Genomic DNA, 17,184 nt, shown 5'->3' on the forward strand with positions numbered 1-17,184 from the left:
AACAGCCAATGGATTCATTCCTTGGGAAACAAACAGGAAGTCATGAAAAATCTCAGCAAAGAGGAAAGGGAGGATCACACCAACACAACAGTAAAGAATGATAGTGGTCCCTTGGAATTGTCGCAGCCTTGGCACCTCCATTAAATTCAATGCAGCTAGAGACATTTTAGTCAAGGAACAACCAAACATATACATGATCCAAGAGACCAAAATAAACAAGCAAGTAAATCAAAAAATGATTCAAAAACTAAAAAATTATGAAGAAATAGTGTTAGAAGCCACAGGAGCATCAGGAGGAATCAACACCATTTGGGATAAAAGAAAATGGGAACTAATGACCCAAAAAATCAGCAGACACTGAATTCGAACAGAGTTGAGGAATCTCAAAACAAAAGAACAGTATAACATTTTAAATGTGTATTCTCCAAATCATTATAGAGAGAAATAACAATGCTGGAAATCAGTTAAAGAAGAAACATAAAAGAGACAAAGTGGGCACTTAATCCTGGGAGGAGACTTAAATCTGATAAGGAATACAGAAGAAAAATTTGGCGGAATCTTCCACAATGATCCATCAAGAGAAGCTCTTGAAGGAATAATAGAAGAACACAAATTAATAGACATTCCACCAAGCAATGGAAAATACACTTGGAACAACAAAAGAATTGGAAAAACAACATTAAAGAAAGAATGAAAGCATAGCAGTGGCTTACACTCTTGTGAAAATTAAAATTGTTCACAACTCAGCTTCAGATCACAAGCCGGTGGTGCTAACCTTGGGGAAACTAGAAAATCAAGGACCCCTTCCCTTCAGATATAATTCAATTTGGGAGAGTAAGGAGGATTTTAACAGACAAATAGAGGACAGCGGGAAACAAAGTGTCACAGGATCTCTCCAGTATGTTTGGGAAACTAAGCTAAGGAACGTAAGGATACACCTAAAAAATTTGGCAAGAGAAAATGATCTCCGGGACAAAGCCAGGAAATTTGAATTGCAAAAAAAAATGGATAACCTTTGCAAGGAAAAAGAGAACAAGGAAGAAAGTAAGCAAGATCATATACAAGAAAAGGAAATATATCTGGAAATATATAAGAAAAATAGGCAAGAAGAAGAGGAAAGCAGACTGAAATCAAGATGCCTCTGGCTAAAATCCGGAGACAAAAATACAGCCTTCTTTCATAATACAATGAAAATAAGGAGGTCAAAAAATAAGATTGAACAGATTCAAGTAAATGGTCAAGAAATAAAAGGAGTTGAAGCGGTAAAAAACGCAGTCCATAAACACTTTAAATAACTCCTCTCAACAAGTGACCAGCAGGCAGCTAATGAAGAAATTTTGCAGCATATAACAAAAAAATTAAGCGACCAGCAAAAGAGGGAATTAGACAAAGAAATTACTGAGGAAGAAGTCAGAGAAGTTGTGTGGAATCTCGATCCTGACAAGCCACCAAGTCCAGATGGGTTTACAATGGCCTTTTACAGACAATATTGAGAAATTATCAAAATAGACCTAATGAGAATGCTCAAAAATGCTTTCCAGAAGAAAAATATTGGATGAAATACTAAATCCTCCTTCCTAGCCCTCATTCCCAAAGGATCCAATCCTCCAGCTTTCAACAAATATAGGCCAATATCCCTTTGCAACTTGTCTTATAAGATATGTACCAAAATCCTAGCAAACAGAATGAAAAAACTACTTCCAGAAATAATTTCAAAAAAAGGAAGATTTGTCCCCAAGAGGCAAATCACAGACAATGTGATAATTGTACAGGAGGCTATCCACAGTAGCATCCAAAGAAAGGAGAGAGGAATGATTGTTAAGTTAGATATGGCTAATGATTTTGATAGAGTTAACCATAACTTTCTTGCAGCAGCTCCCAAAAGGTTTGGATTTTCAACAAATTTCATAGAGATTATCTAGGCATGTATATCAAATCCTTGGATAGCTCCTTTAATCAATGGTTGAACCAGTAAATTTTTCCAAAGCACACGAGGACTGAGGTAAAGTTGTCCACTTTCTCCATTCTTGTACATCATCATGGTTGAATCGCTGAGTGCTATGCTAGAAAATCAGAGAAAAGAGAAAAAAATAACAGGGATCCAAATATCAAGAGGAGTCAAAGATATAAACTACTCTCTTTGCAGATGATACCCTTCTCATAGGCAAGGCATCTTGCATCATTGCAAAATGATTCAAAAAAGTCTTGGATGAATTTCTCATAGCCTCAGGAGGAATTTTAAACAACTCCAAATGTAGAATTTATTGTTGGAATACCCCAACAACAACAATGCAACGTATCTCACAAACTCTGGAAATACCTCTATAAATAAATTGGAGCCACTTCACTTATCTTGGGCTGCCCTTAACAAAGGAAGTGGTAAAATCAGAAGTCTGGAACAGGCAAGTGGAGAGAATGAGGGGAAAAATTCAGAATTGGGGAGTGATGTGGCTCAACCTGGCAGGAAGAGTGACACTGATTAAAGAACTTCTTTCGGCCTTGCCTATATATCGGTATGCAATCATTATGGCTCTTGCAAGCGCCCACAGGCAAATGGAACTGATAATTAGAAGCTTCCTCTCACAAGGAGGAAAACAAGATAATAAAAAATTTAGCCTTGTTAAATGGGAGCAAGTTACTCTTCCCTATGAAAAAGGAGGTATAGCAATAAGACTACTAGGACTAATGAACATTTCTCTAGGGACAAAAATTTTCTAGAGAATGATAAATGGGAATGGCCCCTGGTGGGAAAAAGTACTAACAATGAAGTAATTGAATTGTCATAGAACAAAGTTGTTCACTGATACTATTCCAGACAGGCCATGCACTCAGATCTAGAAATTGGTTAAAAGGATAATTCCTCTTATTAGAGATCAAATATCCAAAAATCCAGGGAATGGCAAAATAATTTCTATCTGGGAGGATAGAATAATGGGGAAAACCCCCTTAAATCAGCAACAAAATTTAATGGGCCTTTAGAGATGGATGGAAGAGCAAAGTTTTAACACACTTTATTCTATTTCGGATTGGGATCAGAATAACTGGGTTAGATGGACAAAGTGGGCTACTCCACCAAGACTAAAAATTCAGTGGGAAACTTTAAAAGTCCATTTCGCTGGGGCAACGCCCATCAACATAGAAGAGTAGGATGACTTTGTTTGGGACCCAAATGGAGGGGATTATATAGTGAAATCGGGGTAAAACCTCCTCCAAAAACCTCACAATCAAAATGATTGGAGTCTTTGGAAGGCAGCTTGGAATTCAAAGAGTCTGCGCAAAATTAAATTCTTCACCTGGACCCTTCTCAAAGGTAAAATTATTACCTTTGAAAATTAAAAAAAAAAAGGAATACAAGGGCCCTCAAAATGTGTCATGTGTGAAAAGGAGGAAGAAACTTTCCAACACCTCTTTGTTAACTGTATGGTGGTGAGAAAGTGCTGGAAACAGGCAACCAGTCCTTTGGAAATAAACATAAATCCAACAATTCACTTGACAATTCTTCATAAAAACTAGGATAAAAGCTACCCATATACAAAGAAAAAAAAGGCAACAATAAAAAGGATATGGAAATGTCTCCCTTCAATCCTATATTGGAAGATTTGGTTAGCCCAAAACAAATGCATTTTCAAAGAACAAAAGCCAAATCTAGGCAAGATCTTAGCAAAAACTTGGAGCCAAGTTGTAGAGATAATCAGTACAAATGGAATCTCAAAAATGGACCATAATAATTTACAACAAGAAGAGAAAGACTGGTGCAGTAAAGAAATGTTAGAAAATAAAGCAAAAGCAATAGTTATAGCAAATAATAAAGAATTCCACACAAACAAGAATTGGAAATTAAGATTGGAGGACAAAGAATTTGCAAAATGGATAAAAGAACAGAAGAGACACATTCTCTTTTTTGATGGAGCTGCAAAAAATAACCCAGGCAAAGCAGGGGCAGGAGGATTTATACTAGACCCAAATGGACAAAAAATAATAAGCTATGAATGGAGCTTGGGAGAAATGACAAACAACAGGGCTGAAGCATACAACCTTCTCTTAGGCACAAGGATTTTAAACAAAAACACATTCAAGGACCCTATAATAATAGGGGACTATGTTATCATAATAGCTGCTCTGGATGCCAATAGGGATTTTAGAAGCATAGCCATCAATAAAATATATCAAAGTATCAGAGAAAGTTTTGAAAGTCTGGGAAATATAACCTTAGAGCACGTCCTGGAAAACCAAAATAAGGATGCTGATAGCCATGCCAACGAAGCAATTGACAGACCAATTGGGATAGTCAAAGAGAACAATGAAGTTTATGAAGAAAGTATCCCTTGACCCCCTCTCCTAGTATGAAGATCGAGAATGTATACCACGACCCACATGTATCTGTGTAGGCTCGCAAGCGACCCGAGACAGATTGGCAATCAACAGCAGCAGGTTTCTTCATAACAGAGACCAATAACTCAGGACCAGAAACCACAAATCAATGAAGAAATGCCGCAAAGTAAGAGTGAGGAGACAAATGAAGAATCATCGGACAGGTACCGTGGGATTCTGGAGATCAATGGCGGAGGATTGACTTTAGTTGCAGCAGATGAGGATCTTGGAAATACCATCGCAGCCGTCGATGGTGGCAGATCAACGACCATTAGGAAATTTCTTGCACGAGAGTTAGACAATAATAAAAGGCGGGATTTTAAGCCGGAATGGTATTTCTGGCAGAGTTTCAGCGGTAAGTGGTTTCAGGAGGGAACCACTCAATTCCACTCATTGATGGACACGTATCACGAGGGCAAAGTGAGAATACCACCTTTTCGGGCGTGTAATCTCCGCGCGATTTGCCCGCTTGAAATACTTGCCAGCCATTGGATCTATCATGTGTGGATCGACGGAGGTAGTGTGACGTGCAAGTTGTTTGACCGGTCAGATCTGACGGTGGAGTTTCTACCGTGGAGATCAAGTCATATAAAGGTAAGCTTTGAAAATTGCACCAAGGTTTTGGGAAAGCGGAAATCGTTATTTACCGTATGTTGTGTATATTCCAACTTTGCGAGGATAATGGTTTTGGCTTTATCCACCTTTTCAAAAGTTAAGTGTAGGTTTGGTCTCTACGCGAGGCTTTTGGAGTTCAAGTCTTTTTTTTGGAAAGTTACCCCACATCTCAGGACCACGATACCAAAGCTTTAGTTATGAAGTTTTTGGATTGAGGGCGTCAAAAGTAGCTATGGGGACTGCGCTCCCATTTATGCACTACTTTTGAACCTGCCCTCCTCTGATTGTACAAGGAACTAGCTTCCTTTCCCTCTTTTTTTTTTTGAAATATATAAAAAGTAACTGACTGTGTTTAAAAAAAAAAAACCATAGATAAAAGAAAAATTACATCTTAAAAAAATCAAATTTAACCTTATTTTAACTTAATATAGATATGAACTTTATATTTTATAACTTAATATAGACATGAAATTTATATTTTATTCATATGATTGGATAAGGTATGATAGTGGTAGAGTAAATTTATTGGATAAGGTATGATAGTGGTAGAGTAAATTTATTTTGCAATCTTGTGTGTTGTTTTTAGTATTATAAGATATCTTTTGGGTTTTTAAATACACAATATAACAATGAAAGAGTAGATGAGTTAATGAAAGAGTAGATTTATTTATTTATTGCCTTAACTTGATGGTAAGACCTTCCTTCCGACAAGATACAGCCTCCACCTCCAATAGGGAATTGTACTATTTTTTTTTATGTTTTATATGGAGTCGTTGGATCAATTTAACAAAAGGAAACTAATTTTCAAAAGAAAAATATTTTCAATAATATTAACATTAGTTATAATTTTTCAAGCTATATAATAATTAGCCACCTAGAACTCATAAATATTGCAATCACGAAACTATATTTCTTTTTAAAGAATGGGAGGGGCTAGTTCCCAGAAGAAGCGATATAGGGCCCTCTTTTATATATATATATATATATATATATATATATATATATATATATCTATATATATATATATATATATATATATATATATATATATATATATATATATACATATCAGAGAAGCTGACCACTGTCACATCAAATCCATCCCATCAACTGGAATATTCGTAATGGAACAGCATAGGCTGCAGCACAGCAACACAATGAAGGTTCGAACGCAGGCGGGGTGCAAGTAGCCGACTGCCCCGACCACTGAGCCGTGCACTCATGTGCAATCATGAAACTATATTTCATATATTATTATTTTTACACAATATCACATAGTAAATTGGGCATTTAAATCGGTTGACTATATTAGCAACAATCTATCTCAACAACACATTAATTTAAGATATATTTAATGTCATAAGGTTAGTTGATAATGAAATCAATCTATTGATTTTAGACTAGATATCGATTTTTATTCTTATTTTTATGTCAATTTGAATATCAATATATGTTTTTTATTATTTTAATTCTATGTCAATTTAATAAATGATAAGAATGAATATAAAAATCAATAGTATATAATATATAATGTATATTGTATTTATATTGAAATGTATATTGTATGAATGTAGAATATAAAAATCAATACACATTAATTTTTAATTCAATTTTAATTTTAATTTAAATATTGTTATTAAGTTGATGTGAATTACTAGGATTTGAACTTTAAATCTCATAGTTTACATCATATTTCATATTTCATAACATGGTGATGAATTTTAACTTAAATATCAATTTATTTCTTAATTTTAGATTTTATTCTATATAAAAATAAATAAAATGAACCAAAACTAGAAATACAATATGTATTTCTACAACTTTTACTCAACTCCTTCTACTATTCCATATAAGTAACTATTATTGCATTTTTTTTTTATTTATATATTAATTTCAATTATTATTATTATTATCTTTTAATTAGCCAATTTTGAAATCTTTCTCTTTCATACTTATTGGTAAAACAGATTTATCTGTAAACACATTCTGCTAACGCTGATATAAAATGCAACTATACAATACACTCCACTAATAAATTAATATCAAAAACACTTCGTTGATATAAAACGCAACTATATAGTATACTCCACCAAAAAATCACTATTAAAAACCCCCGACTTCATCACTAAGAATATATCAAATAACTATACGACATACAACACCAATAAATCAATATTACCAAACTATTAATATGAGAAATAAATACATTCTTGACAATTGTCAATATTACCAAACTATTAATATGAGAAATAAATACATTCTTGACAATAACACAATGCATATTTCTGACATTTAATCTTTATGAACATAACCTATAACATATAAAGACTTTCTAAACTTCATAAAACAATAAAAAGAGATCGACTATGGCGAGCAATGAGAGTGATAAGATCGCTGATAGCTTTTTATCATGGTTTTCAAACGAAAGGCTAAGCTTCTTTTCTAAAATGAGCCCATATTGCTTGGCTAAGATGTGGCTAATCATAATGGTTATCTCATATGTATACGGTAAGTTGGGAATTTAGATAGGTTGACTATATTAGCCACAATCTAGTTAGCTGACTAAATATCTCAACAACACATTTTTTTAGGATACACTCAATGTCACAAGTTTGCTTATAATAATGAAAGCAATCTATTGGTTTTAGACTAGATACCAATTCCTATTTCAATTTTCATATCGATTTCAATATCAAAGTAAATATGAAAAAAATGAAAATAAAAATCAACCCATAGTATATAATGTATATTTAAAAGAATATATTGAAATGTATATTGTATGAATGTAGAATGTACATATCAATGCATATTAATTTATTTTTCAATTCTAATTTCAATTTAAAGAATTTTCTTTTGTTGGGACTATCAACCACCACGATTTAAACTTTAAATCTCATAGATTACATCATATTTCTTTTTTTTTTGTAAGCTGGGCGGGACTCTCTGGTTTACATGTCCATTATGTACCCCTCTACGGGGGAGGGGTAGCCCAAGATTTGAACCCAAGACTTCCGGTTCGGTGAGACTTCATTTCCACGGCCCTTGCCGCTTGAGCTACCCCATGTGGACATAGATTACATCATATTTCATCATAAAGCAATCATCCATTAAACTACATGTAAGAAATGTTAACTTAAATATCAATTTATTTCTTAATTTTATTTTTTATTCTATATAAAAAAATTGAAAGAAATGATTATCTAACTATACATTAAAACTTGCTTATATAAAAAATTTCATCATTTTCACCCAAAAAAAAAAACAAAAGAAACAAATAAACAAACAAACAAGTCTCTAGGACTTGAGCTCAACTCTTTCCACTATTCCATATAAATTGTTGTTATTACAATTTTTTTTTTAAACTTATATGTTAATTTTTCTTATTATTATTATTGTTTTTATCACATTTTAATTATTATTCTTCTTCTTTAATTACCCAATTTTGGTAACCCTTTTCTTACATACTTATTGGTACAATAGATTTATCTGTAAAAAAAATATTTAACCTTATATGTTAATTATTATTATTATTATTATTTAATTACCCAATTTTGCTAACCGTTATCTTACATACTCATATACTTATTTACTTATTGGTACAGCAGATTTATCTGTAAAGACATTATGTCAATAAATTAATACGAGAAACAATATGTAGCTATAAAACGCAATTATACAACATACTCTACCCAAAAAAAAATCAGTATTAAAAACCCCCGACTTAACGCGACTTTTTGAAAGACTTTCCTGTGGGTTTTTCCGGTCGAAATCTGGCAGGAATTTATTGGAATCGCAAGTTTGATAGCTAGTTTCTGCACAATGAAAGCGTCCCAGGGGTTTTTCAGGGTGCTGAATCCAAATATGCAGTTAAAAAACCATTTTAACTGCAACAAATCAAGATTTAACCTCAATTTCTTCCGCCGGATTCCGTCACCGGAATCTCCAAAAAGTCACATTATAAACAACTCCCTTCTAAACTAATAATATATAAAATAACTATAAAACATAGAACACCAATAATTCAATACCAAAGCCCCCTATTATCAAACTATTAATCTGAGAAATAAATGCATTCCTGAACCATTTCAGGAATATGGCAATACCACAACGCATATCTCTGACATTTAATCTTTATAAACATAACATATAGTTAACGACAAGTCGAATAATACTTCATTACATTTCATTTATTTTTATTGACTTAATCTTCAAAAAATGGCACACTCGATTATTGCAGATACAAATACATTGTATATAAGTGTGACTTATTATGGCTGTACCTCTTCATTATGAATTATGAATTAATAAATCTACAATTGTGACGAATTTCCCCACTTGTCCCAGTGAGGGGTCGATTGTTTCCCATTTTGACCATGGATACTTTGAAGCTGTTGAAGAACGCCTCTTGGTTCCTCATATAAAATTCCACCAACTTCCTAGTACTTCCTCCATTGGAATAAAGCAGCTGGTCTGAATACAGTAGGCCTTGGCCAGAAGGTAGATTCTCATAATACTGTTTGTCAAAAGTAACCGGAGTCTGCAAATCTAGATCTGTCACAGTGTTGTTATCAAAGCAAAGTTGTTGGAGCGACGTTAAGAACTCTGTTTCAAGAGTGGGATATCGACCTGGCTTGAGTCCCATGAACCTAGAGTTGAATGTTGCACAACGTGCCTTTCCTATTGTATGGGCACCTGCAAAACATATCAATCACTTAGTAATCTAAAATCCTCAATGACAAGTCCTGAAAAAATTATGAGTTTTTTTGGTTCCTAGTGACATAATCCTGACTAATAATAACCCTTTTACAAAATTTAACGTTACAATGAAACTTTGTAAATCACAGAATGTTGGATTAGAAGTTGATCATTTTACTGTTTCATATCAATCCCACACACCCTACGCACATGTATATTTCTTGATCCTTTACACAGTTCATGTCTTTAAGCGTGGTTATTAAACGTTTACCCTTCACACTTTTTCATCCTCTGTGTGGCTAAAATAGATAATGTGTTCAGATGAATCTTATAAAGATAAATGGACATATAGATGGGACAACCTGAGAGAGTAACCAGATCATTTTCTGTGAGGCCTACACCCTTAAAATTGGAGATGAGTGTTGAAATATTCGATGTTGGGGGCGCAAGGCTGTTAGCTACTGCTGCTTTGCTTGCTGTTAAGCTATCTCTCCTCCCCAGCGGCACCTCCCAATATGGTCCTCGTGTCTGATCATAACAAAAAGAAAATTCTCTTCTTTTAACTCCAGAAACTTATTTTAACTCTATAATCTTCATAAATCTCTGAACAGATAAATGCCCATTTATGAAATTTGAACTTCAGCAATAAAGCAGTAAAATTTTACCAAGACCACAGAATCCCGTGCTGCCATTGCAAGAATATCAGCACATGAAACTTTTCCAGGGCATGCAGATTCAAGCTCTTCTTTGATGTAATCTATGACTTTCAGGTTGGGACCTGTTGTCTTCTCTCCCTCAAATGTAGCAGTGTCATTGTTGGAATGATAATTTTAAACTGCCGGGAGCTGACAGTTGAGCAGCGACCCAGCTTATTCAGAAAACAGCAATTGGACTTTCCCTGCGATACGATCTGATCGCATATGGCACTTTCCCTCGTCACCCTTCGTTGCATGCTTGTATTATCTGCGATGCAATATTTGCGATGAGATCGCAGATCGCATGATTTAAAGGTTATAGAGGCGGTGGCACATCCTTCTCTTCTTGCGATGCGATGGTGTGATAAGCCATGCATTAAATTCCAGCAAGATATTTTCAACCGTGTAATAAATGATATTTACTAGGGTTGGTAAATGTAGGTGAAATCTTAAATTTTACTATTTTTTATTTTCACGGAAGTAAGGGAAAAGCAACACGTATTGTAAAAGATATTTTTGTGTTGTTAAATATAAAAGGAATGCAAGAGCAAGAGACGTGTGGAGAATATTAACAAGAAGAGCTCTTTCTTCTCTGCAACGCACAACAGTGCTGAAGATATAATTTTCTGAGATAGTGCAATCAGTTTCTAGAACTGAAGTTCCTGTTGCAAATCCCTCTGAGTCGAGGAAGACAATTCTGTAACAGTTTTTATTATTATTTTATATGATTAAGATCCTGTATTAGAAACAGAGTGTTGTTCTCTGTGTTTTTTTTTGTTGTGTGTTTGAAATGAACAGAAATTTCCAACATGGTATCAGAGCTAGTCTAGGCACTCAGTGAGTCAAAAAAAACAAGAGTTTGTTTTTTTACTGTAGGAGCTGTAAGAAGCTTATTGAGCAGATTTTTCCCAGCAGAGAAAGTTTTTGCTTGTTGTTTTTTTTTGGGTCAGTATCTCTTCTTTATTTACACAGGTTAAGATGGCAGATGCTCGAACTCGTTTGACGAATCCCCAACTGCCACAGTTTAATGGGAAAAATTACAGTTATTGGTCCATAACAATGAAAGCATTGTTTGCTTCTCAAGGAATATGGGAGCTGGTTGAAACAGGCTATGCTGAACCTACAGATGCAACAGCACTGGCTGCTTTGACAGTAGCAGAAAGAGACCAGTTGAAGAGTGACAAGAAGAAGGATGCGAAAGCCCTCTTTTTTCTCTTCCAATCAGTGCATGAAAGCGTTTTTCCGCGGATTGCAGCAGCAACAAAATCCAAAGAGGCATGGGATATTCTCAAAACTGCCTATCAAGGCATGAAGAAGGTGAAGACTGCAAAGCTGCAGATGTTGAGGAGAGACTTTGAAAATCTCAGCATGAAGGAATCTGATACAATAGATTCTTTCTTCACTCAGGTTATTGGCTTGATAACCCAGATAAGATCTCATGGTGAGATTCTTGAAGAAAGAAGGATTGTAGAGAAAATCTTGAGAATTTTACCCTCAAGGTTTGAATCTATTGTGGTAGCAATAGAAGAAACAAAAGATCTCTCACAGTTCACAGTAGATGAGCTGAGTGCTTCTCTGTTGTCTCATGAACACAAACTCAGTAGAGGAACATATTCCTCTTTTGAGCAAGCATTCAAGACTCAGATGTCTTTTGGCCAAGGAAGAGGTCGAGGCAGAGCAAACAACAGAGGTCGTGGAAGAAGCCAAAACAGAGGCAGAAATTATCCTGCAAGCACAAGCGGAAGGAGCTGCAATCAGAACCAAGATGAAGGTTCAAGTAAACAGCAAGCTCATGGACAAAGGTATGACAAATCCCAAGTCCAATGTCATTATTGTAAGAAATATGGGCACTATGCCAATGGATGTAGGAAAAAGCAAAGTGACATGAATAATAAGCGAAATGCTAATTTTTCAAATGAAGAAGATAAGAACTCAAAGAACGTGTTGTTAACATGTAACATAGCACAAGACAAACAAGAAGATTTTTGGTTCTTAGACTCAGGTTGTAGTAATCACATGACTGGAAATATTGCAATGTTTGTCAATCTGGATGAAAATGTGAAATCTGAAGTAACAACAGGGACTGATGATACGATATCTGTCAAGGGTAAGGGCAGAGTCAGTATCCGAGCAAAAAATGGAGAACAGATGATTGTGCCAGATGTATACTATGTACCTGGTCTGAAATGTAATCTTTTGAGCATTGGACAGCTCATTAACAAAGGTTACAATGTGTTCTTCAAAGATGATTTGTGTACAATCAGAGACATACCTCCAAGTAAGAAGATCATTGCACAGGTGCAGATGACCAGCAATAGAATGTTTCCTCTCAAACTCAGGGAAGATTTGAAGGAAGGCAGAACTATTGCGGTTGTTACACAAGAAGTCTTTCAGGAACAATTGAAAGATGTGAATTGGTTGTGGCATTTGAGATTTGGACATCTCAATTTCGGAGGCTTGAATCTGTTGCACAGAAAGGGAATGGTAAAGGGATTACTATTGATCGAAAAACCAGACAGCCTTTGTGAAGGCTGCATCTTGGGCAAGCAACACAAAGAAAGCTTTCCAGCAGGAAAGAGTATAAGGGCAAAAGCACCATTGGAAATTGTTCACTCCGATGTGTGTGGACCGATGCAAACGCCATCATTTGTCGGAAATAAATATGTTTTAACTTTCATTGATGATTACACCAGAAAGACATGGGTGTATATGCTGAAACACAAGAGTGAAGTGTTTGAGAAATTCCGTCACTTCAAAACTCTTTTTGAGAAGCAGTGTGGGCATTATATCAAACTGCTCAGAACAGATAGAGGAGGAGAGTACATCTCCCAAGACTTTCTATGTTTTTGCAGAGAGAATGACATACAAAAGCAGTTCACCACAAGGTATACACCTCAGCAAAACGGAGTTGCTGAAAGAAAGAATAGGACCATTCTTGACATGGTCAGAAGTATGCTGAAGGCAAAACACTTGCCGCATGAGTATTGGGCAGAAGCTGTCGCTTGCGCAGTTTACATCTTGAATAGATGCCCAACTAACGCTGTCATGAACAGAATACCAGAAGAAGCATGGAGTGGTCAAAAGCAAACAGTCACTCACATGAGAGTATTCGGTTGTGTGGCATATGCACATGTACTGGATCAGCTAAGGAAGAAGCTTGATAGTAAGGGGGAGAAGTGTGTCTTTATTGGCTACTGTGATGAGTCAAAAGCATACAAACTCTATAATCCATCCACCAAGAAATTGATAGTAAGCAGAGATGTGCAGTTCATTGAAGATGAAGCTTGGGATGGAAGCTTAGAGAAGACAGTGAATGTGAAGACAACTATGTCTCATGAAGAAGAAGAGGAAGAGATAACAGCAAATAATCCTTCCTTGGTGGCCCCTCCTACACCACAGCAAGTACAAAAAACCACACCACAATCTGGAATTCGAACAGCTTCAAGAAGTCAAGGAAGTGCTTCTCCAAGCACACCACAGGGATCAGATATACCCTCAAGTTCGGATGGAACTCCAAGCACACCAAGAAGACCAAGATTCAGAAATCTGAATGAGATTTATGAACAAGGAGAGGTAAGTAACAATACCGGTCTGAATTCATTATTCGCTTTATATTGTCATGTTGATGACCCAGTCCATTTTGAAGATGCTGTAAATGAAGATAAATGGATTGAAGCAATGAATGAAGAAATTGGTGCAATTGAGAAGAGTAAAACATGGGAGTTAGTGGACCTCCCTGAAGGCAAAGCTTCCATTGGTGTTAAGTGGGTCTATAAGACCAAAAGCAATGTTGAAGGCAAGATTGACAGGCACAAAGCAAGACTTGTTGTGAAAGGTTACAAGCAGCAACAAGGCAAAGACTATGATGAAACCTTCGCACCAGTAGCAAGGATGGAAACAGTCAGAACAGTGTTGTCTATTGCGGCACAACACAAGTGGAAGATTTATCAGATGGATGTTAAATCTGCATTCCTGAATAGAGTATTAAAAGAAGAGGTTTATGTTGATCAACCTCCAGGCTATGAAGTTGAAGGCCAAGAGCATAAAGTCTGCAAACTGAAAAAGGCTCTTTATGGGCTCAAGCAAGCTCCAAGAGCATGGTACAGCAGAATAGATGCTTATCTGATTGAGAATGGGTTTGATAAGTGTGATGGTGAACCCACACTCTACATAAGGCAGAATGACGGTAAGATTCTTATCGTTGTTCTATATGTAGATGATTTGATTTTTACGAGCAATGATGCTTCTCTCATTGCTGATTTTAAAGCAGTCATGAAAAGTGAATTTGAAATGACTGACTTGGGCTTCTTAAGATATTTTCTTGGAATTGAAGTAGACCAAAGTGAAAATGGCGTTTTCATTTCTCAAGATAAATATGTAGAAGCAGTGTTGAAGAGATTTAACATGCAGAACAGCAAAGCAGCTGTGACTCCAACTGTAATGGGGCTGAAATTGACCAAAGAAGACATCAGCAAATATTTTGATCCAAAATTATACAAGAGCATAGTTGGCAGCCTTATGTACTTGACTGCAACTAGGCCGGACATTATGCATGCTGTGAGTTTAATTTCCAGATTTATGGAAAGACTGAAAGAGACTCATTGGCAGGCAGCCAAGAGGATTCTAAGGTATGTGAATGGAACGAAGGGGTTTGGTATTTTATACTCCTCTTCTGAAAGTTTCATGTTGACAGGTTACACTGACAGTGATTGGGCTGGAAGTGTTGATGATAGGAAAAGCACATCAGGATATGTGTTTCATATGGGATCGGGAGCCATGTCATGGGCTTCCAAGAAGCAACCAGTTGTGGCTTTGTCAACAGCAGAGGCAGAGTATGTGGCAGCAACAGCAGCAGCATGCCAAGTAGTATGGCTGAAAAGAGTTCTCAGAGATTTGTGTCATGAACAAGAAAATAACACAATCATTTACTGTGACAATAGCTCAGCAATAGCATTGTCTAAAAATTCTGTTTTTCATAAAAGGACAAAGCACATAGACACCAAATTTCACTTCATACGTGAATTGGTTAACAATGGTGAGATTGTTTTGCAGCACTGCAGTACAGAAGATCAGCTAGCTGACATCTTGACAAAACCATTGGCAAAGAAAAGCTTTGATCATTTCAGGAAATGCCTGGGTATGCAGAAAAACCCAGCAGTTAAAATTAAGGGGGAGTGTTGGAATGATAATTTTAAACTGCCGGGAGCTGAACAGCGATTGGACTTTCCCTGCGATGCGATCTGATCGCATATCGCACTTTCCCTCGTCACCCTTCGTTGCATGCTTGTATTATCTGCGATGCGATATTTGCGATGAGATCGCAGATCGCATGATTTAAAGGTTATAGAGGCGGTGGCACATCCTTCTCTTCTTGCGATGCGATGGTGTGATAAGCCATGCATTAAATTCCAGCAAGATATTTTCAACCGTGTAATAAATGATATTTACTAGGGTTGGTAAATGTAGGTGAAATCTTAAATTTTACTATTTTTTATTTTCACGGAAGTAAGGGAAAAGCAACACGTATTGTAAAAGATATTTTTGTGTTGTTAAATATAAAAGGAATGCAAGAGCAAGAGACATGTGGAGAATATTAACAAGAAGAGCTCTTTCTTCTCTGCAACGCACAGCAGTGTTGAAGATATAATTTTCTAAGATAGTGGAATCAGTTTCTGGAACTGAAGTTCCTGTTGCAAATCCCTCTGAGTCGAGGAAGACAATTCTGTAACAATTTTTATTATTATTTTATATGATTAAAGATCCTGTATTAGAAACAGAGTGTTGTTCTCTGTGTTTTTTTTGTTGTGTGTTTGAAATGAACAGAAATTTCCAACAGTCATCCAGCAGCACTGAACCATCACATCCCTACACATAATTTTCATTTCTCTATAAAATATTCATTATAATTTAATCAAATATTTCTGTAACATTAATCCTCTTTATAGTGATAATCTCTACTGGTACGAATGTGCCATCCATCTTTATAGTGAACGCTTAGCCGTGATTGATATGTCATTTACAAATAATCTGCAAATGCTTATAATTTTTGTGCTAATTTCATTGTAACCATTTTACACCGTGTCATCTATTCTGGTCAGGATCCGGAAACACCAAAATCACTCTTGCGGGGATCCCACTGGTCACGGGGACTAATTTAGGGGAACTGATTTAACTGGACTTATTATTCTTTTTTTACTAAAGAGATTATATTCCCACATAAATACCATGAACAAAATTATAAATTTTTAGAATCCTACAATTTTCAGTACAATAATACTAAAATTCCACAGATAGATAGAGTTACTTACATTAGCAAAGCAGTCATGAAAATGCAGACGAAGAAGAGAGCCAGCCATGCGTGCCTCCTGAGCTACGGCCCCTTGAACTCCGGCGAAAACAATGGCTTCAGCCTGTGGACAAGTCCACAGATAGTAATGAGGTCTTAATGATCCAGGAGGGCATGCTCCGGAGGTTACCCTGCATGCAGACATCAACACTAAAAGAAAGCAAAATCTGAGAAGAGTAGCCATGATAGAGCCCCTTTCAATGAGTAGAGAACACAGCGAAATACTAGATCTGTCTGATATTCTCCAGTTGGGTATACAGCAATGAATATTTTTGAGTTGTCTTTATATCTAATTTATAGTAAGAAATCTATAAACTTGGTCGTATAGATCAGTTTGGCTCTGGGGTTCAATAGGGTAAGAGCTAGTAAATACAAGGACGCTTTCTTCACACGGATTCCCTCAGCATGCACAAAACTAAGTTGTTCAAGCTCTTAATTTGACATTCGACTTTGTCCAATTAT

The 17,184-nt window shown here is 35.9% G+C and overlaps 1 protein-coding gene and 1 pseudogene across 1 annotated transcript; one reads left to right on the forward strand and one right to left on the reverse strand.

Moving 5' to 3' along the window:
• Positions 1-3,765: 3,765 nt before the first annotated feature.
• Positions 3,766-4,329, forward strand: LOC149243980 (uncharacterized). Its single transcript, XM_089371364.1, has one exon. The coding sequence runs from the start codon at positions 3,766-3,768 to the stop codon at positions 4,327-4,329; it is 564 nt and encodes a 187-aa protein (XP_089227490.1).
• A 4,951-nt stretch (positions 4,330-9,280) lies between these two features.
• Positions 9,281-16,918, reverse strand: LOC149243981 (peroxidase A2-like; annotated as a pseudogene).
• Positions 16,919-17,184: the final 266 nt, after the last annotated feature.

This window comes from Pinus tabuliformis, chromosome 8 (genome assembly GCF_031772625.1).
Source record: "Pinus tabuliformis cultivar Carrire ecotype Pingquan chromosome 8, CPIR1, whole genome shotgun sequence".
In the NCBI taxonomy this organism is placed as follows: domain Eukaryota; kingdom Viridiplantae; phylum Streptophyta; class Pinopsida; order Pinales; family Pinaceae; genus Pinus; species Pinus tabuliformis.

Coding starts and splice junctions, on each gene's coding strand:
- LOC149243980 (XM_089371364.1), top strand. CDS start 3,766: ATGTTAGAAAATAAAGCAAAAGCAATAGTTATAGCAAATAATAAAGAA.